Source organism: Esox lucius, chromosome 17, assembly GCF_011004845.1.
Source record: "Esox lucius isolate fEsoLuc1 chromosome 17, fEsoLuc1.pri, whole genome shotgun sequence".
Lineage (NCBI taxonomy): Eukaryota > Metazoa > Chordata > Actinopteri > Esociformes > Esocidae > Esox > Esox lucius.
Window position 1 is genome coordinate 23,802,894 of NC_047585.1, and position 25,172 is coordinate 23,828,065.

The 25,172-nt window shown below is 39.6% G+C and overlaps 2 protein-coding genes across 13 annotated transcripts in view; both read right to left on the reverse strand.

Annotated features, from left to right (window-relative positions):
* The window catches only part of arhgef10la (Rho guanine nucleotide exchange factor (GEF) 10-like a), a 203,312-nt gene extending 191,349 nt beyond the window's left edge, over positions 1-11,963 (reverse strand). For all 7 annotated transcript variants that reach the window (XM_034287227.1, XM_010881719.3, XM_034287226.1 and 4 more), the window contains exons 1-3: positions 11,641-11,963; positions 1,453-1,773; positions 69-96 (exon numbers count right to left, since the gene is read on the reverse strand). In XM_034287227.1, the coding sequence (XP_034143118.1) occupies positions 69-96; positions 1,453-1,768 (344 nt within the window). In that variant the 5' untranslated portion in view covers positions 1,769-1,773; positions 11,641-11,963. The remainder of the gene's footprint in view (positions 1-68; positions 97-1,452; positions 1,774-11,640) is intronic.
* Positions 11,964-15,279: 3,316 nt separating this feature from the next.
* Positions 15,280-25,172, reverse strand: part of chd5 (chromodomain helicase DNA binding protein 5) — a 48,138-nt gene continuing 38,245 nt past the window's right edge. For 4 of the 6 annotated variants that reach the window (XM_010881716.5, XM_010881714.5, XM_010881713.5 and 1 more), the window contains 15 exons: positions 24,772-24,858; positions 24,533-24,621; positions 24,308-24,441; positions 24,046-24,190; positions 23,667-23,832; positions 23,407-23,486; positions 22,989-23,208; positions 22,784-22,873; positions 22,476-22,640; positions 22,291-22,399; positions 22,027-22,159; positions 20,984-21,179; positions 20,663-20,826; positions 18,954-19,080; positions 15,280-18,700 (listed from right to left, as the gene is read on the reverse strand). In XM_010881716.5, coding sequence (XP_010880018.2) covers positions 18,576-18,700; positions 18,954-19,080; positions 20,663-20,826; positions 20,984-21,179; positions 22,027-22,159; positions 22,291-22,399; positions 22,476-22,640; positions 22,784-22,873; positions 22,989-23,208; positions 23,407-23,486; positions 23,667-23,832; positions 24,046-24,190; positions 24,308-24,441; positions 24,533-24,621; positions 24,772-24,858 — 2,030 coding nt within the window. In that variant the 3' untranslated portion in view covers positions 15,280-18,575. Of the gene's footprint in view, positions 18,701-18,953; positions 19,081-20,662; positions 20,827-20,983; positions 21,180-22,026; positions 22,160-22,290; positions 22,400-22,475; positions 22,641-22,783; positions 22,874-22,988; positions 23,209-23,406; positions 23,487-23,666; positions 23,833-24,045; positions 24,191-24,307; positions 24,468-24,532; positions 24,622-24,771; positions 24,859-25,172 lie in introns of all 6 variants that reach the window. The other 2 variants (XM_010881715.5, XM_010881717.5) reach the window with 2 other exon arrangements.

Here is a 25,172-nt window from a genome sequence, read left to right on the forward strand (position 1 = left end):
TCCCAATAGGATTGTAATGCATTTTCCCACATATTACGAGAGCAGATAGAGAACAGGGAGTCTCTTACCGTGTGGGGGGGTTGTTAACTGGAACATCTGCGGGAAGGTATGAGGCAGGAGACATTAAGCCAAGAAAAATACAGTTTGAAAAAAATGTATGTTAGTTTTTCTTTGCAAAAAACTAACATTATATTTCCAGCATTTACCATAGGGGAAAGAGATTTAGAACATCTAATCAGATGAATAGGAGCAACAATCAACAAAAATATATAATATTTGAATATTCGCCTTACACACAGTGCTGTGAAAAAGTATTTTTCCACTTTCAGATTGTCTAATCATTGAATGGTTTCCGAGCCTGGTCTTTGGCAAAAACCAAACCCTGAATTCCTGAAAGAAATCCTGATATCAAATGTCAATTATGGTGCCGGTAGTGTGATATTTTGGGTAGGCTTTGCTGCAAATGTATGTAGAAGACGTGATACCATTGAAATAATAATTAATCTGCTTTATTTTAGAAATCTTTAAAGTGTAAGGTGATCTGTCCATGAGCAGACTGTAGCACACCTGGGTGTCATGTAGCACCTGGGTGACGTCTACATCAACATGTCTGTAAAGGAATACATTTAAAGTTTTGCCATGGCCTAGTCAATGGCCCATCCTCAACCTAATTGAGATAATATGGCAGGACTGGAACAAATATTTGCTTGAAAACCTACAAATGTCAGATATGAAAGATTGATCAACTACAGGAAGTGATTGGTTGCAGAGGTACATTATTTCACACATTCAGTGTAAGGGGACAATCACATTTTCACAGGAGGGCATTTGTGTTCTTGCATAATGTCAGAAATGAGATATGTTTACAAATGTTGAGTCTTTTGATCAGGTTCCCAACATTTGATAATAGATTTTGCGTCAAAATAAATATTTTAAAAGGGGACAAATATTATTTTTTTTGCACTGTGGAACTGTTTATATACCAGCCTTTATGGAAGATATCGCTGCCAAAACAATATTATAATTCATACTGAGACAATGTAAACCTTCTCATCTGGTCTGCAGGGCGTCTCCTCCAACAGCCGCTGTTTATGTAATACCATTCCCCAGTGCAGCATAGGAATGCTCCTCTGCCCACTTAGCAGATTACTGTACTACACATAGGCTTTGTGAGAAGCCTTTTAATTAAGCACTAATCACTTCATTTTGTCCGACAGAAGTTAGCACAGATTTAAATCTCTCTTTTGCTGGGAGTGTAATTAACAGAGTTTGTTTGGCAACATGATTCTGTCTGGTAGTCAATATCAGGGTGACAACCAGAGTTTCACTACTCTTTATCCAGCTATTGCTTTGTTTAACACAGCTGTTTATGGCGCTCATCCCCTAAACATTGTTGGCAACTTTTGAGACCAGTGAAGTCACTCATGGGTTTTAATACAAAAAAGCCTTTACCTGTAGAGGCTGTGGGGTGTAATTCCTGGGAAGGATTGTCCTCCTGACCAGCAGGGGCCATTGTATTGAGAGGTTGTTTTGAATGTGCAGTGGATGTCAATACTGCATTGTCCACATGTCCACATGTGCTTGTAGCCTCCATAGAAAACTGGTTTGATGTTAGATTAGCTTTGACAGAGTCTGAGACAGGGTGTATAGTATCTGCTGGAACCTTTTCCTCATCAGCTCTGTCTTCAAACTCAAACCTCTCCCGTCGGTCTTTGCCTTCCACCTCGTCTTCCTCCCGCGGTTGCTGCTGCGGTGTCTTAGAAGACATAGGCGCTAGAACAAAGAACAAGAACAAAGAGAAAATAAAAATATTAAAGATAATAAAACTATTTTTTTTAAATACTCCAGCTGACAACACCTAGTAGATTATACATTATGTTTGTTTTTTTAATTTGAACAGTATTTTCAAAGATTGCAGTTGTTGTTTCACCTCTGCATAGCCTGCGACTCTGAGCTGTAGTTTCTGAATGAGTACTAGGAACCTCAGAATGAAGGTGAAACATGGATTCATATCGGAATTTGAACAAAAATTATACCAGGTGTAAAAAAAACTAGTAACATATGAAACATAAGTAACATATGAACAGGGAAAAACAAACAAACCCCAAAGGAGGGGTTTCTTGCTGTCAGTAGATTAAAATTAGATATATACAGTGGATATAAAAAGTCTACACACCCCTGTTAAAATGCCAGGTTCTTGTGATGTAAAAGAATGAGACAAAGATAAATCATGTCAGAACTTTTTCCACTTTTAATGTGACCTATAATGTGAACCAGTCAATTGAAAAACAAACTGAAATTTTCGAGGGGGGAAAATGAAATTTAAAAGCCTTACAATAACCTGGTTGCATAAGTGTGCACACCTTCTTATAAGTGGGGATGTGGCTGTGTTCAGAATTAACCAATCACATTCAAACTCATGTTAAATAGAAGTCATTAAACACCTGCCATAATTTAAAGTGACTCTGATTAATCACAAATAAAGTTCAGCTGTTCTCTTAAGATTTTCCTGACACTTTCTTTGTTGCATCTCAGACCAAAAGCCATGGTCCGCAGAGAGCTTCCAAAGCATCAGAGGGATCTCATTGTTAAAAGATATCAGTCAGGAGAGGGGTACAAAAGAATTTCCAAAGCATTAGATATACCATGGACAACAATGAAGACAGCCATCATCGAGTGGAGAAAATATGGCACAACAGGGACATTACCAGGAACTGGACGTCCCTCCAAAATTGATGAAAAGACGAGAAGAAAACTGGTCAGGGAGGCTTCCAAGAGGCCTACAGCAACATTAAAGGAACTGCAGGAATTTCTGTGTGCTACATGTGACAACAATCTCCCGCATTCTTCATATGAATGGGCTATGGGGTAGGGTGGCAAGACGGAAGCCTTTTCTTACAAAGAAAAACATCCAAGCCTGGCTGAAGTTTGCAAAAACAGTCCCCCAAAAGCATGTGGGAAAATGTGAACTTTTTGGCCACAATGCTAACTCTTTTGGGGGGAAGATGGCAGGAAAATGTTGTGGGATGTATGCCACCTTAGCCTTAGCATTACGTCACCACCATGTCATCGGAAATCCCTCTGATGTTTTAGTTTGAATTCATTGTAATACAAATTACAGTATAGCCAACCATTTTTGAGGATTAAGTGATTCACGGATTCATAGTGTAATCTAGGTCTGTAAAAACTTTCATAACAGGACTGTATATAGAGAAAATAACCTCAGATAGGTCTGGCCTGAGCTGAGTTGTTATGAAAACTTACCTAGATTACTGCAGGTGTGTCACTATGAACAGGTCGTTTTAAACAATTTGCTTTCCCACGAAAATCTTTTATTCTTTAAGCATGGAAAAATTATATTATGGGATAATGGCAACAGTATAAATAAATGACATGTGGCTTAGAAAGCCTGTAAGCATAATTAAGCAGTCTGAGAGAATGTACATATTGATTATTGGAGATATCTATACCCTAAGAAAGATGAAAATTATCATCTGTGTGAGCACATGGGACATCCCTCTCTATACACGTGTATAGACTAAATATCGAGAAAGTATCATATGTGCAGCATCTGCTTTAGATTTTGATTAGCACTGAATTATTTCCTCTTTAAGAATATTCCTCACCCTGATTGGTCTGTTTGCACAGCCTCCTGGGGAATGACAACATAGGGTAGAGTGGGGTGGACCCGCCTAAGGGCGGCTGTTTAGATTGGAAAGGAGTATACAGCTGACTCACTTGGAGGTCACCACACAGTTCATTTTCAGCTAAAATCCTGTTCTGAACAGCAAATCTTATTTAATAATTACACCTTTACAGGCCTCTTCAACATGAGTATTTCCCTGACAATTCTATGAGGATGTTAGCTCAGTTTTAGTGGAGTAAGGGTACTGAACAGGTTGCTGCCCGGCGATTATTTGCAAGTATATCTAGACACAATGATACTGCAGCTGGCCTTTTTTTGTGTGACTCACAGTTTTACTCCGAACCCGTGAGTCACACTTTGGTGACCATTCCAGTCATGCTGCACCACATGTAAAAACAGAGCTCAATTCAAAGACAGGATCGGGTGAAAAAGAGTAACTTAACGCATCCAGTCTATTTTTGTCGTCAGCACAAGTGCTGCTGAGACAAGACAGATGCACCAAAATAATTTCATCATCCAATAGCCTAGAAATTCACAAACATTCTCAATAATCATAAAATTACATAGAACAAGATACCTTGCATAAATCATTGTTTTTAAAGGTTCTAATAAAGCAAGAAAAATTAAGTTGATAGAGTTTTCATGGTATGATTAGGCCTACATATGATGCAGACTCAGTGGAGCACTAAATATTTCCTTGTTCACCTCAATATTTTCATACATTGATATAATACTTTTTGTGGACATCTACCTAAACATTGCTAAATGAAGAAACATTTTATTTAAAAATTTAGTTTTGTTTGTTCTCCTGGTGAAGCAAAGCCATTTAGGAACAGATGCATCTCCATGCAAGTTTGACCGGTTTTAATGTTTTAGATGCCTAGATTGCATTACCATGCCAACCTAGGCATTAGCAGGCTGTTAGACCAATCCTGGAAAATCTTTTCTAATGTATTTCTACATCGTCTGTCTTTCACGTACATAATCAACAGTTTAGATCTGCATGCTCTCTATGCCTGACAGTTTATAGCTATCTACGTAGGCTATATGAGTCAGCTTCTTGCAATAAATAATCAACATCACAAACAAACAGCTTCCAGATGAAACCACATAGATGGTGCTTTGATGGTACTCTCTCAATGTCTCTGGTGTACTCTAGGGGTAAAAATATCATACTAGGTCAATAAATTAGATTTGTGTGTACCCAGCCTACCATTTTTTGACACTTTTACCACAAACCCAACTTGTCTAGCTGCCCCACTTACTGGAGCTCAAATAAACAATGAGCCTTTTGTAGGGTAAAACCGTTATTCACCCTCAGAAGAGCATTGTTTCTGCATTGGTCACTAAACTGATGGGTTTGGAATTAAACCCCAGACAGAGTCAGGCTTCAATCAGTATAATGGAAGATCTGTGGACTTTTAGGCAAAAATGGCTATGTACCCCATTCCCGTATTATGTTAGTTCAGTATTGTAAAATCTACACCGCTCAAAAAAAATTAAGGGAACACTTAAATCACACATCGGGTCTTGATGAACATCAAAATCTTTACTGTACGTTGTGTAATTCATTGAGAACGATGGAGGGATGGATTCAAACTCATACCAATAATCGAAGTAAACAATTGAGATCACAGGCTGTTCCAACTGAATTTCATCACAGCAATTAGATTGTGACTCAGTAGTGTGTATGGCCCCCACGAGCCTGTTTGCACTCCAGACAACGTCTGGGCATGTTCGTTATGAGACGACAGATGGTGTCCTGGGGGATCTCCTTCCACACCTGAATCAGGGCATTAGTGAGCTCCTGGACAGTCTGTGATGCTATGCACCGATACATAACGTCCCAGAGGTTCTCATTTGGATTCAGGTCAGGGGAACGTGAGGGCCAGTCAATGCCTTTGTCATCCAGGAACTGCCTACACAGTTCCTGGATGACTCAGACTGAGTTTCGTTTTTACCTCAGTCAAAAAAAATAATTGCACTGAGGTAAAAACGTTTAGCTGCCTTCTTCAATGATTTGCGCAAGTTTTTAAATGTTTTATTAAAAAACAATACCAGACGCGTCACATCACTGCTCAACTCTTGACTGGCCAACAGCACACGTAAATAGGTGCCAGGTATATATTTGTGCATGGGCCAGATTACGAAACAACTGGAGCATGTTGAGTGTATAATGTGATGAATATTTTTTTTTAATCTTTGAGGTTCAGGACAGAAAAAACTTTACGTAGCTACATAGTAGGAAGCCTAAAATAAAATGGTTCTGGTGGATATTAGGATTTGTTCAGAATAGACAAACGCTTCACGATTCTCTTGTCTTTTCACTTGACAAAACAGTCAGTTATCGTTAGTGATGGCCATTCGAGGCTTAATTACTCCATTCTTGCTAGCTCAGATTTTCTTTTTCAAAATAAAAGCCATCATTGAAATATATAAGTTAATATAGTTAACAATCTTTTTAACATTTTATTGTTTAATGTCCGTTCCAATGTAATTCTTGTCTGTTATTTTTCACAGACTAGATTGTTAATTTTTTGGCTTATACATTTCAATAGTGGCTTTTATGGTTCGGTGGCATAGTGGTTAACGACAATGCCTTTCAAGTGGGCGACCAGGGTTCGATTCTCGAGAGGGCAACCATGATGAACACATTTTATTGCGGGCCGGCTGAACTAGACTTACTTGATTTCTTGTTTTAGTCTGACATGGCTTTTTACGGGTTGGGGGCCATCGGGCCATCATTATTGTGGAGCCCTGCCTAAGGATATATGTGCTGTATATCTAGTGAGTTTAAGTAGAGTATTTTCAATGTGGATTCTATATGCAAGTTGATGCTGTAGTGTAAACTAACCATAACGCTTTGTAGTGTTACATGAGTGCATTCTACTGTTCCATCTAGTGCAGTGGAACTTATGTTATTGTAACACAATTGTTATAGCATTTGTATTGTAGGTTGTGTTATGGTATATAGTCTACTATATAGTGTACTCTGCCATATTTACTACTGACTGTCATTAAACAGCTTTTACAGATATCCAGATATATCATCTGAGCCCTGACCAGCACCCGGAGAAGAACACATTAAGTGTTAAGAATCAGCTAAGAAATCTACAGTCCCATAATTCCTCCAGTACAACTGCTGTAAACATTTTGGGGCAGAAAATGCAGAGATGCAGAAAAAGTAATCAATGCCCTCATCTTCTCTCTGATCCGACAATTTACTGTTTAAAGGCCTCACATTCAAATCACTACGAGAGCTCCGGCTAATCCAAGACCGCATGGTTGGGTCCTGACCAGGATCAAGAATTCACATCACCCTCGTCCAAATCCATTAGATAGCAGTCAAATACATAATCGACTTCTTCCTTGTTCTATTTTTGTATACATCCACATGAATGCCCAGACCAAGGCTTTCCCAACAGAGCATTGCCCAGAGCATCAGACTCCCTCCACCGGCTTGTCATCTTCCCACAGTACATTCTGGTGCCATCACATGCAAAAGAAAGCAGGAGTCATTGGACCAGGCGACCCAGGTCCAGTTCTAACACTCACCTGCCCATTGTGGGTGCATTCGGCGGAGGACAGGGGTCATCATGGGCACTCTGCCCGGTCTGCGGCTATGCAGTCCCATACGCAGCAGTGTGCGATGTGTGCTGTGACACATTCCTCCCCATAACCATCAACAACATTTTCAGTGACTTGTGCCACAGTAGACCTTCGGTTGGTATCACCTCCTTCCCTTGCGCATCAATGAGCCTGAGTGCTCATGATGTTATTAATTGTGACTATCTTACTTAGTCCAATTAATATAATTCATTTTAATGAATCCTAAAATGTTCAGGTCAGTGAGATTACATCAACCTTTTCACATGTTTAGGCTGTCGCAAAGTCCTTTATGTTTGTCAACTAAAAATGTGTCAACTGTGACTCTAATGTGCATAACTTGCACAAATTAACCCTAAAACATTATGTATTGTATAATTCAAGCTAGAGTGAACAAACCAACGTTATTTCACATTGTTTGGCGATCCCAGCATAAAGACGTAATTTTTTTTAAATTTAAACAAGCTAGCAAGCACACCACATTTAATTCTGTACATGTATTTTCTAAACTATTACAGTTATTTTTAACCAATAAATGAAACAGCTCTGTAATCATGACCATAAATTACTGCTTATAGCGGCAGAGTAACATTTTTCTCATTTATGTTGACAATTGGGTACACATTTTTTGGAAAGGTTTTGGGAAAGCTGTTCCAGCATGACTGTGTCCCTGTGCACAAAGATGGGTCCATAAATACATGGTTCGGCAAGGTTGGTGTGGAGGAACTTTAGTAGCCTGCACAGAGCCCTGCCCTCAACCCCATTGAACACCTTTGGGATGAATTGGAACGGCTATTGCAAAGCTAGGTCTTCTTGTCCATCACAAATGCTCTTTTAGCTGAATTGGCACAAATTTCCAAAGAGACACTCCAAAGTCTTGTGGAAAGGTTTCCCAGAAGACTGGAAGCTGTTAAAGCTACAAAGGGGGGGGGGGGGCATTATAATGGAATGGGATGTCCAACAAGCTCATAAATGTGTTATGGTCGGGTTTCCACATTGTGAATTTCTAGAATGGTTAATTTATTTTTCTGGCTGATAACGTGTTTTAACTATTTTTTATTTAATAACGATAAATAATTTTTACAAAATACATTAGTACCAAACCTAGTGTGTCTCTACGACCACAACTAAGAACTCACCGACCACAAATAACATTCAAATATATACATTCATTTGCCATACTGACAAGAAACCAACATACCCTAACCGGAATAAAGAGGAGCACATTGGAATGGTTGGGTTTTATGGATTATGGCTACTATATACCTTCTTTTTTGCCTTCCAAAACACTTCCAAAACATTACATGTCTATTCATCTACCATCTGTTTGAATCCAAAAGCTGATGACAAAATACCAGTCAGGAAGCACAGATTGTCAAACTATTTAATGTTTGGGAGTACAGTGTGCTACTGCATGCTGGATGCATTTTCATTTAACCATAAGTGGGAAAGGATCTACTGAACTAAATGTGCTGTTTTACCCAAGAAAACTGGAGCTCAGTGGTGGGTACATACAAGGTCCAGACTGGCCAGTCATTATTCAGACAGCGTGAGGGAGTCAGGGTGCATCAATGGACGAAAGTACCGAGCGGCAGATGGTAGTGAGAGTAGACTCCGAAGAAACAGTGATGGAATTCTTAGAGAAGGCATCTAACACATATCCTTTTATCCAGGGTTTCCATGGAGTTTTTGGAGGGTAATTTCACTTGTTTCCAAATTTCCATAATCTCTGATAGACATATTCTTCAACAAGATTCATAGACAACAAATGCCTGGGAAGACATCAATCCAAGGCTTTCCTTGCCTGCTTCTTCTGAATATTAATGTTAACCATCGTATCAAGAGATAAGGGTGTGAGACGACCCATTAATTCTGTAGCTGTCAAAGCAGAGCTCTAGGAGTGGGAGTGTTTAAAAAAACTTGAGTCCCAACCAACTCTTGCCATTAATTTATAATAAGGACTTGTAACTGACTGACAGATTTAGCTCAGAGTAGAATGAATCATACACCAAAACGGAGTTAGTTTTTCTCCAATTCTGAGCTCCATTGTAATCTACTGGATACTGTACTTATGAGTGAGTACTGAGATGGTGTCTACATCATAGACTGTAGACATGCAGACCTGTATACATTATTCATGCAAAAACACATTGACCTTCAGTTGCTCTCCACTGTAGAAATTGTTGCTCTGACCTGTGTATGACGGTAGTCAATGTTATCATATTACTCACAATCCCACAGTGCTCTATTGCTGATGACAGAGAGTACTGCAGGTGCATTTCACAACATCTGTGAAATATGATTGATGGGGTGTTATGGCTAAGGCATGTTTGCTGCCACTGGAACCTACTCACTTATCTTCATCGATGATGTAACTGCCCATGGAAGCAGAATTCGTTCCAAAGTGTAGTTTTTTTTCTGTTGACATACTGTATGGATAGCACCAGCAAGACATTGCCCCCAAAAATACAGCCATAGCAATTAAAGAGATTTTTCTAATGAATGTCTTACATTTTCTGAGGCAAAAATGCTGCACTAAATAGCTGAGCATCACCGGAAATGACACCCAGAATCTGATGGGGTCAATCGGTTGGAGACTTCATGCAGTTATTGTCTCCTTAATTTAGACATAATAGTAATGTTACCCAATTATTTTTGATGCATTGAAATAGAGCAACAATGTATTAAATGCATTGTTATTCTTAAATGGTGAAACACAAATATCCTGAGATAAAATCATAGATTCTATACTTTCACCTCAGAATAACATTTGGAGTATGGGAAAACATACACGACAATATGTGTAGTCTCAGTGTTATTACGCTTTTCTTACCTGCTATGATGTGAATTGTAACCAAGATCAATTTCCAATGTAGTTGGCTTAACCAATTGTCTATCACAATGATAGGTATTTAAAGGAAATATTTATTTAAAAGAACAATGTTTTGGTATTTGTTACGATAGTACACTGTTCAGGTAGTCCCTGAACTTTTTTTATGGTGAATCTTTCCTTTTCTAACAGTCACAAACACTTGCATCTACTCTTAAATATGTCTGAATATAAAAGTCTGAATAAAAATAACACCTCATAGGTGTGTTTCGGAGATTAGAATGATTAAAACAGCATGTTGACTGATCTGGGTTTCCTATTCCCAGACTCTTGATTATGATCTCTGTTATTGGCTAAACTGATTAATCTTTGTATTGGCCAATGAAAGCTCAGTTTCTAGCTTTATCTGCATGATCATTTGTTAACAATACAGCTGAGCTGTCTCTTTGATGCACTTATCTGTATGTAACTGTTATAAATATGTGAATACAAGTTAAAGCATACAGCTGGCATAAGAAAGTGATACGGTGACAACAGCAAAAGACACCAAAACGAAACAGTTCAATGCCAAACACTGCCTTGTTTATCTACAACTACATTTCAAAGAAGATATGCAGTATGTAATAACTATAAATATATATCTAAACGCTCCTCCGTTATACCAACCAACTACTCTTATACAACTGCAATCAATAACTCTTATACGACTGCAAGTACTTATTGGCTTCCCAATGTGGGCAGGAATCCACTGTGTATTGTATCGTGACAGGAGAGTGGTGTCCTATTCAGATGACTTTTGACAGCCATGCATGGATGGAATGGAATTTGAATGTTATGATTGATATGAAAAACAGCCAGCAAGAGGGGGAGATACAATAAACCATTTCAAAATGCAAATCACTTCGTCATCATCTCTCTCCTTTGTTTAAAGGGCAGAGTGAAATGAATCTAGTGAAGGGCTTTTGTACCTCAGCAGACCCCGAGCTAAGGCTAGATGGGGACTCCTGTGTCATCCTGGGGCTATGGAAGTGGGCCAGTATCGCATATGTCATGTATATACATCACATAAGTCCTGTGTAGCTTACTTGGTAAGAGCATGGCATTTGCAATGTCAACTCCTATAGGGGGCCAGTAAGAAAATGTATGTATCTATACTACATAAATGTACTGGTATGACTGGAGTCAATGTACAGTCATCATCTATGCATGTTTGGGCCTACATGGAATATGTTGGTTCCTGGACCAATGTCTGATGGTTTTAGAGTGTCCTAACATACAGTAGTTCCCACTGAAGACTATTCCGGGTGTAATGATTTGTGAAAGAGTGCATTCAAACAAGAGGCCACCCAGCTGTGTGCAGTCCTCTCCTCCTTAACTATGTCGAACACAGAGACTGAGAGCACAAAATAGATCCCGTTACCCCCGCTCCATCCCTGGCCACTTTGACAGCTCTTGTCTTTGTTGCTTGGTGACCATTTAGAGTGAAACATAAAAAGGGAAAGCAGAAGAAGAAAGGGATAATATATGTACAATAATAAAATGAAAATACAACACTCACCTTTTTGTCCTCAGTTGTATTTCCTCCGACCAGCTTCCCTGTGGACTCTAATCCTGGTTACCTCCCTTGAACTTCCTGCTGTTATACTGACTGGTTCCTGAAAACTAATTATATCCCTGTCTACTTTTATAGCTTGTAAGGCTCCAGGCTCTGGCCAAACAGAGTGGAAATATCCTGCACTGTTTACTTTCCAACACAAAAATAAGTTCTTCCCTGCTCTGCTCAGGACAGCAGGCATTCAGAATGAGGCTCCCATACTCCCTCCCCACTCCCTCTCGGTTCTTTAGTTCTGTCCTTCTCTCCTTTCTCTTTTTCAAAATGTTCTGCCCTGTCTCTCTCCCCTCCTGTGCTTACTCCGTCCCTCCTACACTATCCTACCCCCTGCTGCTTAACAGACAGCAGCACAAAGCAGGGCAAAGGGCTTTCTCAGCCATGATTGGTCAGTAACAGAGAATAAGTCTTGGCATTGGCCAATAGAAATTCTAGAGTATGGCACATGTCCCACTCAGAGTGCAAGGGAAAAGGGAAATCATTTTTAATGAAATGATTACATCAAGAACTTAGGGAACATATGGAATTAAGTAAGGTGTTTGTCAGTAAGATTCCTACTAGAATGGTATGTTAAAATTAGATCAGTTTCATTTATGGATGGTGTTCACTTGCACAGAATGCTAATAAGTAATGTCTGTCACTGAGAAAACATTGGAAATCAGGTATACAATATGCCAGTCCAAGCATATCTTTCTTTTCATAAATAGCTACAGCACATTTTGGTTGCTTTATCAAGCCAGGGGGAGACAATGTAGGCCTACAGTAAAAGCTGTGATTGGCTGAATGTATTTACCGTTGACCTATATCAAGGGCTCTATTTTTGCTACCAAGCACATTCACTGTACGACTGAATGACCTGGACTGCTAGCAGATATCAGGATGTGATTATGTAACAGGTCTGGCCCCATTAAAAAGCCTGCAGTTCTATAATCTAACTCTAAACCATACTAGCAAACATCTTGAGAGATCAAAAAAGCTTTTCTACAGTCCATTCATCTTCTTTAACAATATTTCTGAGCAAGTTCAGTTCCACTCAAAGTTCAACAAAGGGACCTATACTGATGCATTCCCTGCACACTCTGTTCTGGAATGTTTTCTTGACATCATTTGAGGTGGTTACTTCCTTTTTAATTTATTTTCCATTTGCCTTTTTTAGGCAGCTAAATATTACCCAGTGGATTTCACTCAGAGCAACAGAAAGTCAACTTAAAAATGAAACTTTATTGTTCACATGTACTCAATCGTCTTAGCTTTTTTAACTTTAAAAGCAGTATTGTGTGCAAGTCGCTCTTGAATTACTGTGGAGTTTGGTCATGGGATTTCATTTTTCAATAAGTTCTGAATTTTTTTACAGATCAAACCCTCTAGGTTCTACAAGGGGGAGAGCAGAAACACTGACTCCAGACAGCCTTAGCCGTTAGATAACTACCTAGCTTGGCAATCTATGAAACATTATATAACCTGTGGTTTGATATTCCCATTTTTATAGCTTATGCTGCCAGTGGTATAACTATGATGGAGCAGACAAAAGTTTTTTGTGAATATGTGTCCTAGACTAGTTGCAAAGGAAAGACCCAATGACTTCTTAGGTTGAGCCTTCAGAGCTCAGAAGATAACAACTAGCTAGCTTGGAATTCCTCTTAACATTAAAGAACAAGTGGTCGGGAATTCCTATTTTTATATCCTATTGGTGAGGGAGAGAAATCTGGATAGCTCGCTTTCAAATAATGTACTCTATTTCAAATAAAATCCTTCCGCAATACCTTTTATAATGAAATTATAATTTTTCATGGAAATCTTACAAATGGCTCCTTTAATAAATATGATAGCTTAATTTCCTACTTAACTTGTTAATTAACCAAAAATTATTGCAATTATGATAACATTGTACCACATGTAAAAATAGAGCAGCGATGTTTTCACCACAGATATTTTCAGTAAATAAGGATATCCTGAAATGGAGCAAATTACTTAATTAGTGATTAAAAATATGTCCATCTCTAAAGACTGTTTTAGCAGGTGGCAAATACATATTCATAAAAGGGGATGTTTTTGGTGCCCATGTGGAGGGGCACAAAAAACCACCAACTACCTCTTGAATAGTCTCACAAGACCTTTTAATCAAACCTCATTGATGGACTGGAAACTTTGAATAAAAAAATTGTTTGAATGGAGCAATGATTAGGATTACTTTTGTTCCAATTAGAAAAAAAATTGGTTCCCTGTTGAACCTTTCCACATATTTGTAAACATAACTTTTAGACTTGGGACAAAAAATGGTTCTTCCGGGAACCAGGAAGTGTTTTCCTGTGCAGACAGCCGAAGAACACCTTTTCATCATTGTTTCAGATTGTAGGATAAAAATAAAAGGCATCTTTAAATTCCTCCAAAAAATGCCACAACACCTCTACACAATATCAGTGGGACAAGGTAATTTGCTTTCCCCCAGAAGATTCAACAATGAATACAAATTGATTTTTATAAAGGACTTACGTAGGCTTACTTATTAAGTGATTGTTCATTAAAACCAAAAGAGAGCATATACCACCAAAATTCAAGAATAATCCATGTTATCGTGTTATCGAGAGGATTTATTAAAACACTGAACAAATACACAAAGTACAAAGTAAAAGATGACAATTCACTTGTTTCGTTCATTTGCATTTTGAACAAACATCTGTACCATTATAACAATGCTTAAATTCAATTTCTCTCAAAGCTAGCTACACCAAACAACCTTCTCTTTCTTTACCAAAGTGAACATTCATACAAAACATTTCACATGCTGTGCATTCACTGCAACAAATGTCCCTTCACCAGGGTCTTTTGGTAGCTTTTGAAGCCTTGTTTATAAGCATGTACATAGTATATTGTAAATATATTTATAGTATTAGACTGAAGCCTTCTTACATACACATTACATTCATACTGACTTCAGTTTGATTGCATTTAATTTAAACAATTTGATTTCATAGTCACTTCGGCACTCCACAAGGAAACAGACGTGGATTTGATTGAGCACACCATGTGTGCACACTGCAGTTTTATGGCAACAATACTGCAACATTCATGTTCCCTCACACATACTGTGTAGTTAAATACATGATCAATAAGAGTAAAAACGAGACAAAACATTGGAACTCTTAGTATTTAATAGTTTTGTTATATGCGGCTGTCAAGTGATGGTAATCCCATAAATGACACGGTGTTGTTCTTGTCCCAACCATCCAAACACACATGTTAGCTAGTCCACACGCAACCTCATAAGACTTACAAATTGAGTGATAGGCTGACAGCACTGATAAACACTCACTCAATTGGGTGCAAAATAATAGTCTAAGAAATTATATGTATTCTGTTTGTGGGAAATCCTAAACTGGCCATTATATATTGTTGCATCAGGAATTTTAAGGGGGTCAATCAATGCTGTGTGAAACTGCACTCAGGTAAGCTAAAGTTCTTTGTCTATGAAGGCAGTCAGACACAGGCAGACTGTTTGGAGAACTGAGCACCTCAGGGCAATTATACAAAAAGCCTATAGAGCAAAGCTACAATCACACCCTGTATATAGGAATCTCTTCAGTTCAGGACAGTCCATGCATAAATCCTTTCTCAAGACATCCAAAAAAGTTCTACTGTCAATAAAAACAATACAAACAGGTAATGCCTCTAGTTTTTGAGAGAATAATAAGCAAGTAACAAATGTAAGGTATTAAAGGAGAAGAGTCAATACACAGATTAATAAAAAATCTGAACATTGAAGTCTGTTTGAACATGTAAAAATGAAGTTTCACTTAAGACAATTACAGACAGATGGAATGAACAATAGTGTCAAGTGAATCCACGCTGTCGCTTTGATATGGTTAGGTCCTCACAACACTAATGCAATAAACAGTAACCAACCAAGGAAATCATATTAAAAAAATAAACAAAAAAAGCTTGATATTTTTACTTTAAGGCTGTCCAACCTTGGTCCTTGACCGCTAATATCTATGAATATTATTTTCTATCTAGCTATCTATTCAACCACAGCCCTCAGTTCTTAATGGAACCAATTCCCACCAATTAAGATTATCAAGCATAAATTCTGGGACATTAACCATCCAGGACATGGAGTGAGCAGCCCTCTTTTAAGTGGCACTAAAGCAGTAAATACTGAAATAACACTTTACCTTCACATGAAGAACACACAATAATACACATTTCATGGAAAACATGAAAGCTAGGCCAAAAGGTGGCATAGTGTTATAAGCGCTTTAATGTTTTCATGTCTTACAATGGAATAGGGATGTAGGGGCTATGGGCAACTATTAGAAATTACACTATAACTGTTGTGTTAAAGGCAACATAATCCCTCCCATCCAGCAGACAATTAGCTTCATATTATAACCATTTGATGGACAGGAGTGTTTCTAGCACACATACTCCGGTCAACACCCCTGGGTTTGGCTTATCAGCCAAAATCACATTCAAATGTTAAATAAATACAGTTGCTGTACCAATCGCTGACACAGGCTAGCCTCAAGACATCTGAAAGGAATAAATGGTTTCAAACTGTATCGCAGATGTTATGTACTGTAACTTTGATCTGATCTTCATTGTTTTTGTTAATCCAGTCTGTTACAGTTGTATGCATGTATGAGTTAAATTCACAATGAATATGCAAGGCAAAATAAACAGCAGTCTCTTGAACTATTTACATTACTAGAGAGAACATCTAGTACATTGGATATCAAAAGTGTACACACCTTTAGTGAAAATGCAACTTTTGTTAATGTGAAGGCTGAAATCAAGACAATTCATCAGACATTTTTTTCACATTTTTATAATGTCTTGTAACCATGAATATTTCAGTGAAAACAAATGTATGATTTCTCTGAAACATTAGGAAAAAAAACTAAAAAAATGTGAATGCCTTGGTTACATAGGTGTGCACACCCTAAAATTAATACTTTTTGGAGGCATCCATTGCTTGGATTATAGCAGTAAGTCTGTTTGGATAGCTCTCCATCAACAGAGCACACACGGAATTTGCAATGTTATCACACTTTTCTCTGCAGAAGAGTTCAAGCTCAGTCAAATTGTGAGGGGATCTTCTGTGCACAGCCCTTTTTAGATCAGTGTACACATTTAATATAGGATTAAGGTGCAAGTTCTGAGTGGGCCATTCCAGGACATCGCTCTGCCTTTTTGCAAGGCATTCCTTGGTTGAATTGGCTGTGTGCTTTTTGTTGTTGTTGTGGTGGAAGATAAAATTCTTCTTTAAATTCAGTTTCCTGACAGAGGCCTGCAGGGTTTGCATGAAAATATATTTGGGGCTATTCATTGTCCCGCTATACTGACCAAAGCCTATCTTGCCTCCACTTACTGATGGTTTTCACAGTGTACATTAAACATGTAATGCCTTTAAAATCATTTTATATCCCCCTTCTGTTCTGCACCTTTCAATAATACAATCCTGTAGATCTTCTGTTAGCTATTTGTGGACCATGGCAGTACGCAACCTTAAAGGAAATCCTACTAAATCAGCTGATTTAATTTAGGGCTAATCAGAAGCATTTCAAATTATGTCATTTCAAGGCAAATTATCTTCATACATTTGGAATGTGATTGGTTAAATCTGAACACTGAAAACCCAAATATTAAGGGTGTGCACACTGCAACCAGGGCATAGATCGTTATTATTTCTGAGAAATGATGTATTTATTCACTTAAATATTGTTGGTTGATCTTATTAAAGGTGAGAAATGGTCCGACGTGATTTTGTCTTGACTTGTCAGGCTTTACATAAACACAAAGATGCACTTTCCATAAGGATATATAGACTTTCGATATCCACTTATATTTTTAGCTAATGGAGCTCAGTAACAGGATCACTTACTCCAGAAGCAGGAGATGGCAGTCTTTAGGGGTTGAGGCATAGTGCATCTATACATCTTTAAAGTCACTCATTCTTACAAGTTCCAACTCTAGACTCTGCCATACAACTATAAAACAAACACATAGTAGTAAAAGTAACCAGAGAATTGTCTGCTATGTTAGCACCCACTTATTCTCTCTATAATTGTAGGATGGGGGCCTTATGCCTTTGCAGTTTTATTCTCCTTCTATTTCTACGTAGCTAAAGCACACAGCTTCAGCAGAGGTCAGTCCCAATATACATTGTATTGGCCAATGATGAACGCAGAAGGAAAAGACACAGTTGCCAGGCCTAAAGTGATTTAACAGACATCCACAGATGAGTCTCATTACAGCAGACTGGAAGCATTGGCACCTCCAACTGGCTCAGTAAGTGGACTTTCACTCCTATAGCTAAGAGTTTCCCCTTCAGAAAGGGCAGTTCCAGTCATTCTATAAGATCACCATGGTCTTGTTGCACTGCTTAGAGGTTGCTGACACATGCCAGATTTTACAATGTCTAGATAGGTATTATACATATAATTTCACATATCAGCTAACCATGTATAGATAAATCTAATACCCGTCTGGTGTACAATGGCACAGTTGATGACGTGCCATGCACGGGAACACAACCCACATCTTTCCTTACTCATGTCAATTAGCAGAGGTTGGGGCATCTGAGGTCATTTGAATCTCACATCCTTATAAACAGTTCCTCTGCTTGACTCATTAAAGCATATAGCTCTGTGCATGAAGTATGTTGAAGAATCCTCAAGATAGAAGTGCAATTGATACGATAAATATATCAGTGTAATATTCCTACATTTATCCTCTGATCCATAGACAGAGAGCTTCATTGGGAGTTCTCTAGTGGGTTGGCCATGTAGGATTTTGAAAGCAGTAGGGGCGGGGGGGTTCTCCAATCCTTGATATAGTAGCTGACATCACTGGGCTGACTCCAGATCAGTTTTGGGGTAATTGACCTAATCTTCAATACAGATTACATCACTGGGCTTGCCTGACTTGAGGTCAGGGGTGGCGGCATCCCTCAGGGGGTCCACAGATTTCTTGTCCAGGTGGCTAGAGGGGGGTGGGGGGCCATTGGACACTAGAAGAGAGGGCCCCAGAGGGAAAGGATTGAAGATGAGATGAAGGGATACCAAACAAAGAGTGCTCAGCAAAGAAATTATACACATAAAACATTTATTACCTTTTACATATTTATGACCAAATATATTATTGGAACGGAAAGCAGAGCAATATTAAATCTTAGTAATCCCTCTTATAATGCAATTTCCTTCCACTTATGTTCAGGTGAAACACATCTTACAGTTACAATCATGCAGAGACAGGCTTCTTACCACTGACGTAGGGTCCCAGGGGCATCTGGCTGTAATTGACCATAGCTCCTCCTGCTGGCCCCCGGAAGCTGCCCCCAAAGCCAGTGCTATACATCTGGGAACAGGCAAAGGATCCCTGGCCAAATGGCTGGAGGCAGAGTCCACAACATACATAATTGTGTGAATGACAGAATCCAATACTAAAACTCCATACTAAACAAACAGACCCAAACCAAACCTTATCTGTGTCATGTACAAATATTCCCAGTGTAGAAATATTCCCAAAGGTTCTGTTTGCTAATTATGACATCTTTATAGAATTTACAGAGTGAAAATCTTCCCAGGATAAACCAACTCAAAGCTCAATTTTCAGCTTTTTTACAGGATGTTCTGTCCCTCCTGATGAGGAGCATCCCCACAGCGTGATGCTTCCATTACCACACTTCTTCATTTTGGGGATGGAGTGTTTTGCATGGGTGGTTTTAATAATATCAATTATAATCATTACAATAAAGGGATTTAAAGCAACTTTCAAGAAACTTAAGAACACTTGACAACAATAGAAAACAAAAACAAACAGTAATAAATATAAAATAAATGTATCTAAAAAGCCTAGCTATAGCTTACTGAGGACCAAGCTAAGCTGAGGGGAAATTCAAACTGAAGTTTTGATGGAGTCTGTGTTGGAGGAGCGACCCGCTGTGTCATCAGGGAAGATGTATGACATTTATTACTGTTTGTTTTTATGTAAATAAACTAAATTAAAGACTAGTAAGGTGTTAGATCTAAATGCTTTTTAGCAATAAACAGTGCAATGGCCCAAGGTGAGGTGTAAGGAGCAATTTGAGACCAGCGAGAAGGGTAACTGCTACTTCATATCTCAGTTGCACAGACTTACGCTAATAATGTCATGGTGTTGCCACTGATAATGTTAGTTAAAAAGGCAACACATGCACAGTTGTATTGATGTGCTAGCCAACCTGATATCTGTATATAAAGTATTGTCACTTTTAAATGATGAAATGTACACCAATAAGTAAAATCTGGATATCTATACTAATACTAATTGTTTGATTTTAAATCTAAACCTTTGGAGAATAGAGACAAAATTAGAAAGAATTATTAACATTCTCCTTTGAAGTTTTAGGCTGGGTATGTGTATAGGACTTTGTGCTACTAATCTTAAAAGGGCTTTATAAAATAAATGTGATTAATTGATGGAGCTTGGGCTTCATCTTCTTTCCATTACATTTCTATTTCATCATTTTTAAAGTGTATACAATGTAGTAATTCTATTTTAAAGCTGGTAATTTACACTGATACATATAAAGCATAATGATTGGACAGTAAAACAAAGAAGGCTGAGCATGCTATATGCAACTGTAGGTCTAATAAAATGTATATCATTAATACATTTGGAAAGAAAATGTCTAGATAGACTAGACAAGTCAAGTTGGAATATAAACCAAATGTGACTCCCTTCAGATTTTCTCATAAACCAATAAGCTACCAATAGACATTACAGCTTTGTTGAACTTTTCTCGAACATCAAAGTGGTTCTCAGCTACTTTTACCTAAGGACCCAAATTGAACTATGTAGTCTCAGTCACAACCTAATAACAGATATATTGTACATAAATGCTATCTTAAGAAAAATGTGATACCACGTTGACAGTAAATGTAGGAAATACAATCCAAAAGGAAAACAACATTCCCACCCTTTACAGTACCTGTTGTGGCGGAGGTTCATTTCCGCGGCTGGTTAGGCGGCTGAGTATACTCCTCTCTGACATCTGCAGACGGGCTGACACCGGAGGGATCCGGGACAACATGTTGGGAAGCCGTGTCACATCCGCCTTCATATCACTCAGCAGCTCCTCCAGCTGGTTCAGTACTGGAACACACGCAAAACACAGTCACTGACATTGACTGCACTAACCCATCCAATGTTATCTACAACTGATGATGCAGCACTTAATTATTATTCAACCTGACCGGAGTTTTAAGGCCATTTTTAAGTCTTGTTGTGAACACACTGAGAGAAGACACACCTTTGTGCAGAACAGCATTGGCTGGCTTGTTGCCAGCCAAAGACTCCTTGGACAGGTGCTGGTGGGACTCCGCCAGACACTCCACCTCAGCAAAGCGAGTGTTCAGGGCCATGGCTGGGTGGCTTGGGTCCTGGGTCATGTTCAGGTATGCTGCCCTTCTTAACTGTTCCTCTATTACCAGAGCCTGCTCTAACAGCTAGCAGAGAGAGGGAGAAAGATATGGGGGAGGAGGTTGAGATTGAATGTTGCTTGCTGTTTTATCTCTCCTCTGTTTAGAAATGAGTGTGCATTTGTTATTTCTAGTTGATTTCTAGCCCTTCTAGGGAGTTGGTCGTAGCCACTTTGCATACATTTCTTGTTGTTTCTTGCTCTTTGGGGATTTAGGCTGAGTATCTGAATAAGCAATTGGTGACAACTGCTGATGTAAAAAGGCCTTTGTGACCAGCTATTGTGAAACCATGTTTTATTAAAACACATAACAATGTTGAATATTGATTGTTGGTTTTGTAAAGTTCTGTAACTAATGAGTATATAACTGTAAATCCACCTGTCCTAGGTTTTTTTATGTGTTGTCTATCTGCAATTCAACTGTCTCTGAAACCTTTCATTAACCTAGTCATTCATGGGGTATGTGAAAGCGGAGAACTTAATGTTGTAAATGAAAAGTGTCAAATTCATTCCATGGAGGTCCAACGGTATCCACCCCTCCTGTGAAGCTGACTAAAGTAACTGATTAGTAGCAAACTCGCTTCACTAGGTTTTCTAGCTCTTAATAAGAAACCAATTAAAAGGAAGCAGAAGACACTCTGCCAGGGGTAGGCAACCCAGTTCGGAACAATAATAGCCTAATCAGTATAGTGACTGACTAAATTCAAAACACCTGGCCTTCATTTACCTACACACGCCTGCTGAAAACGTTTGCTTAATAAGTTAACACATGTTCTTTTTGTTCAGTGCTGTTGTTAAAGTTGCTTGACAAAAAGAAAACGCTATGGCTCTCATGATTCATTTTTAGCTTTGCATAACAACAACAAGTGTCTCACCTTAAAGCGACGAGCCAAGAACTTGTTTTTCATCTCCAGGTAGTTACCCTTGTGCATCTCGGTCCTGAAGGGCTCATTGAGGATGGCATACCGTGGGTCGTTCTGAATGTCCTGCCAGCGGGCATAGCCGTGTCTGATGTTCCTCCATCAAGGAAAAAATACACAGTAAAAGGGCTTCACATCAACAAGAGTTTCAAGATCAGACAAGTGTGTTACTGTGCGCTGAGTTCTAAGCAGGTCTTTTAGGTGCAAGCGGAAGGATACGTAACGATGCCTGCCAACAGCCAGTAGTCGTGGCGACGATGCCAGATGTCATACATCTTCCCTGATGACACCGCAGCTCGCTCCTCATTCTGCCACAGGGTATGCAGCTCTGCGACAGAGGAACCCACTGGATCAGAATATGTCGAGTTCACACACCTCACCTGTTTCTCCTGGACGTCGCTCACCTGTGAAGCCTCCGTCAGCAATGTTGAACATGAACCTCATCTTGAAGCCGTTCTTTTCCAGTGATTCCCTCCGGACTTCCTCCATCTCGTCATGCACTTCCTTCTCTCCATTCAGCCGTCCCTCTGGCATTAGCAAGTCCTCACTCTTTGCTTCGTCTGAAAGCGCTAAGAAAAAAGAGAAGCATATATTTTTTAGTTCCTCCTTTATCAAAAACTTTCACCTACAGTAATATAGTCATTTCTTTTTCAATTATGCTACTAAAAGTGACCACAAATGTGATTTTTATACTGTACTGTTCTGCAAATACCTGGCTTCAGTTCAGTCTCAACCGGTTTGGCTATGGCAGGGTCACTGTCACATTTAGCTGAAGGCTTATCTGTCTCCTGACATGGCTCGGCTAGGGAGTTAATGATAGACACATGACAACATCAGAGGAATCTGACGACTGATTTGTATTACACAGGAGTCTACGTTCTATAACACCGGATCATGTCTGTTCAAGCACCACTCACTTTTTGGTGAGATTTGACTGGATGGCATCTCTGTTTGTTTGGACTGAGGCTCTTTAGCATTGCAGGATGGCTCTGTCACATCTATCAATGATGCGTCTGTTCTTTCACTGTCCTCTGAAGTGACTGGTTTGTCCTCTCTACTGCCGTTCACTGTCTCATCAATGTCAGCAGTGTTATCTGTCCTCTCTTCCTGAGAAGATGAGTCTGTACTGACTGGAATCTTTAAAGGCAACCATCACAGATGGAGAAGGTTTAAAAAGTTAAAAAGAAAAGACAGTTTAAACATGCAATTTAAAAGGTGTATTGATAATAAGAAACATTCAATTAGATGTATTAAGAATGAGCTTTTAGGAAGACAGTGGATAGAATAATTATTAGGGAAGAGAGGGTAAAGCGTTTCAGAAAAGTGAACTCAGACCTCCAGTTCTGGTAGCTTCTTGGGCTCTTGTTCTATGGGGTCCTTTTCATCGGCAGGCCCTGAGATCAAATCTGTCTTCTCTGTAGAAACAACAAGGCAATCAGAAACAGTCCCTAAGTGCAAAAAACATTAACCCTAACTATTGACCCTAACTTTAACCGCAATTAATATTTTTACCCCATAAACAGCCTTTTTGTCCTCATAGGGATAGTAAAACAAGCACACACAGACACTAAACATGTTGAGAGGATGCCACTGACCTGTTGGGACAGGAGTTCCAGGAGGCTGGGGTGTGGCTGCGGGGCTGGACTGAACAGGGGTGTTGGGATCAGAGGACAGACTCTCCGTCAGTTTCTTAAGCTCCAGTCCACTTGGGATCAGGTCTGGAGTGCTGTACTTCCCATTGACATGCTCAAACTCCTGGACCTGGGCACACAATTAACAATCTAATAGCAGAGCACATATCTCCAACATCAATCAGTCAGTTAGCAGAGCACATATCTCCAACATCAATCAGTCAGTTAATCTAAACATGGGCTACAAAAGGGTTCTCAACCCAGTTTGGATGCTAACATGGCTTTCCGATGGGTTTTATTAGTGTTGTCAAGGAGCGTCTTTGGATGAATGGTAGATGTGTACCTTTTTCCTGACCAGAGACATAACCCCGATCCTAGTGAGGACATGCTGGCGGGAGAGCCCCTCTCGCGGGACCCCGTCTGCAAAGGTCTCTGCCCCGTCTGCACCCGGCTCACAAAGATGTCTCATAAACAGTGACACGTAGGCTCTACAATGACAGGCACAGGGTGACATAATACACTCAGTTATTCTGCTCAAATAAGGCTGTGCATCTGAATGGATGTAACAGTGAACAGTTCCATTGTACGAGACGGGCTGTAAGTACCTGAACTCTTTCTCACTTTTTCCCCGCAGGTCTCTGACCAGCCAGTGAGAGTTGAAGGCGTCCTGAGGAGGCATGCCCCAGCGCATTATGGTGTTGAGGAAGGCTTTCCGTTGTCGGGCGTTGAACCCCAGCACCTGGCACATGGCACAGGGCATTATACCTATTAGTGAAATCAATGCACATACACACATTGCCTAGTTAAAACCAGACTGCTTCCTTCCTTACCTCAATGTTGCCCCCTACACGTGCCAGCAAGGGTGGCAAAGGCTTGTCCCTGTCACTCTTCAGCTGCCTGCGAGACTGCCTGCGCCCACCTACAGAGAAACAGCCCCCCACCATTATTAGCTAGGTGCCTCGACAACAGTCTTACCAAAGATAGGTTCCAGGACCATGTACGCAGAGCAGGCACTGAGAGAGTTAGCTATCTGAAACGAAGTGAATACGCAGGTCTCACTGACACCCACCTTCCGGTCTCTCCTCGAAATCTTCGTCCTCGTCCTCGGACCCCACGGAGTACTCGGACTGATTGTCTGAAAGATCATCCTGCCACTCTGAGCCACAGATCAGATCAGAGAGAAACAGCACAGTGCATTCACTTCTGCAGGGGCCCACTAGGGGGGGGGCCTGGCACTGCAGACCGCTACAGTGGGCATGCACACCTGCAGCACGGACTCTGTCTGTCCTCCCAGCCACTGTCCTGGCCGTATGGGCACTTCATCAACACTTCATGTCTCTGAGTGTGCTTTGGCTTTAGATGGGTTAAATGTTTCCCCTTCAGTCTCAAATGCCTATTTAAGAACACCTCACAACTCACATGCTGTACAGCTAAAGGGATAAAAACATTTGAGACTATTTTCCAGCAAAC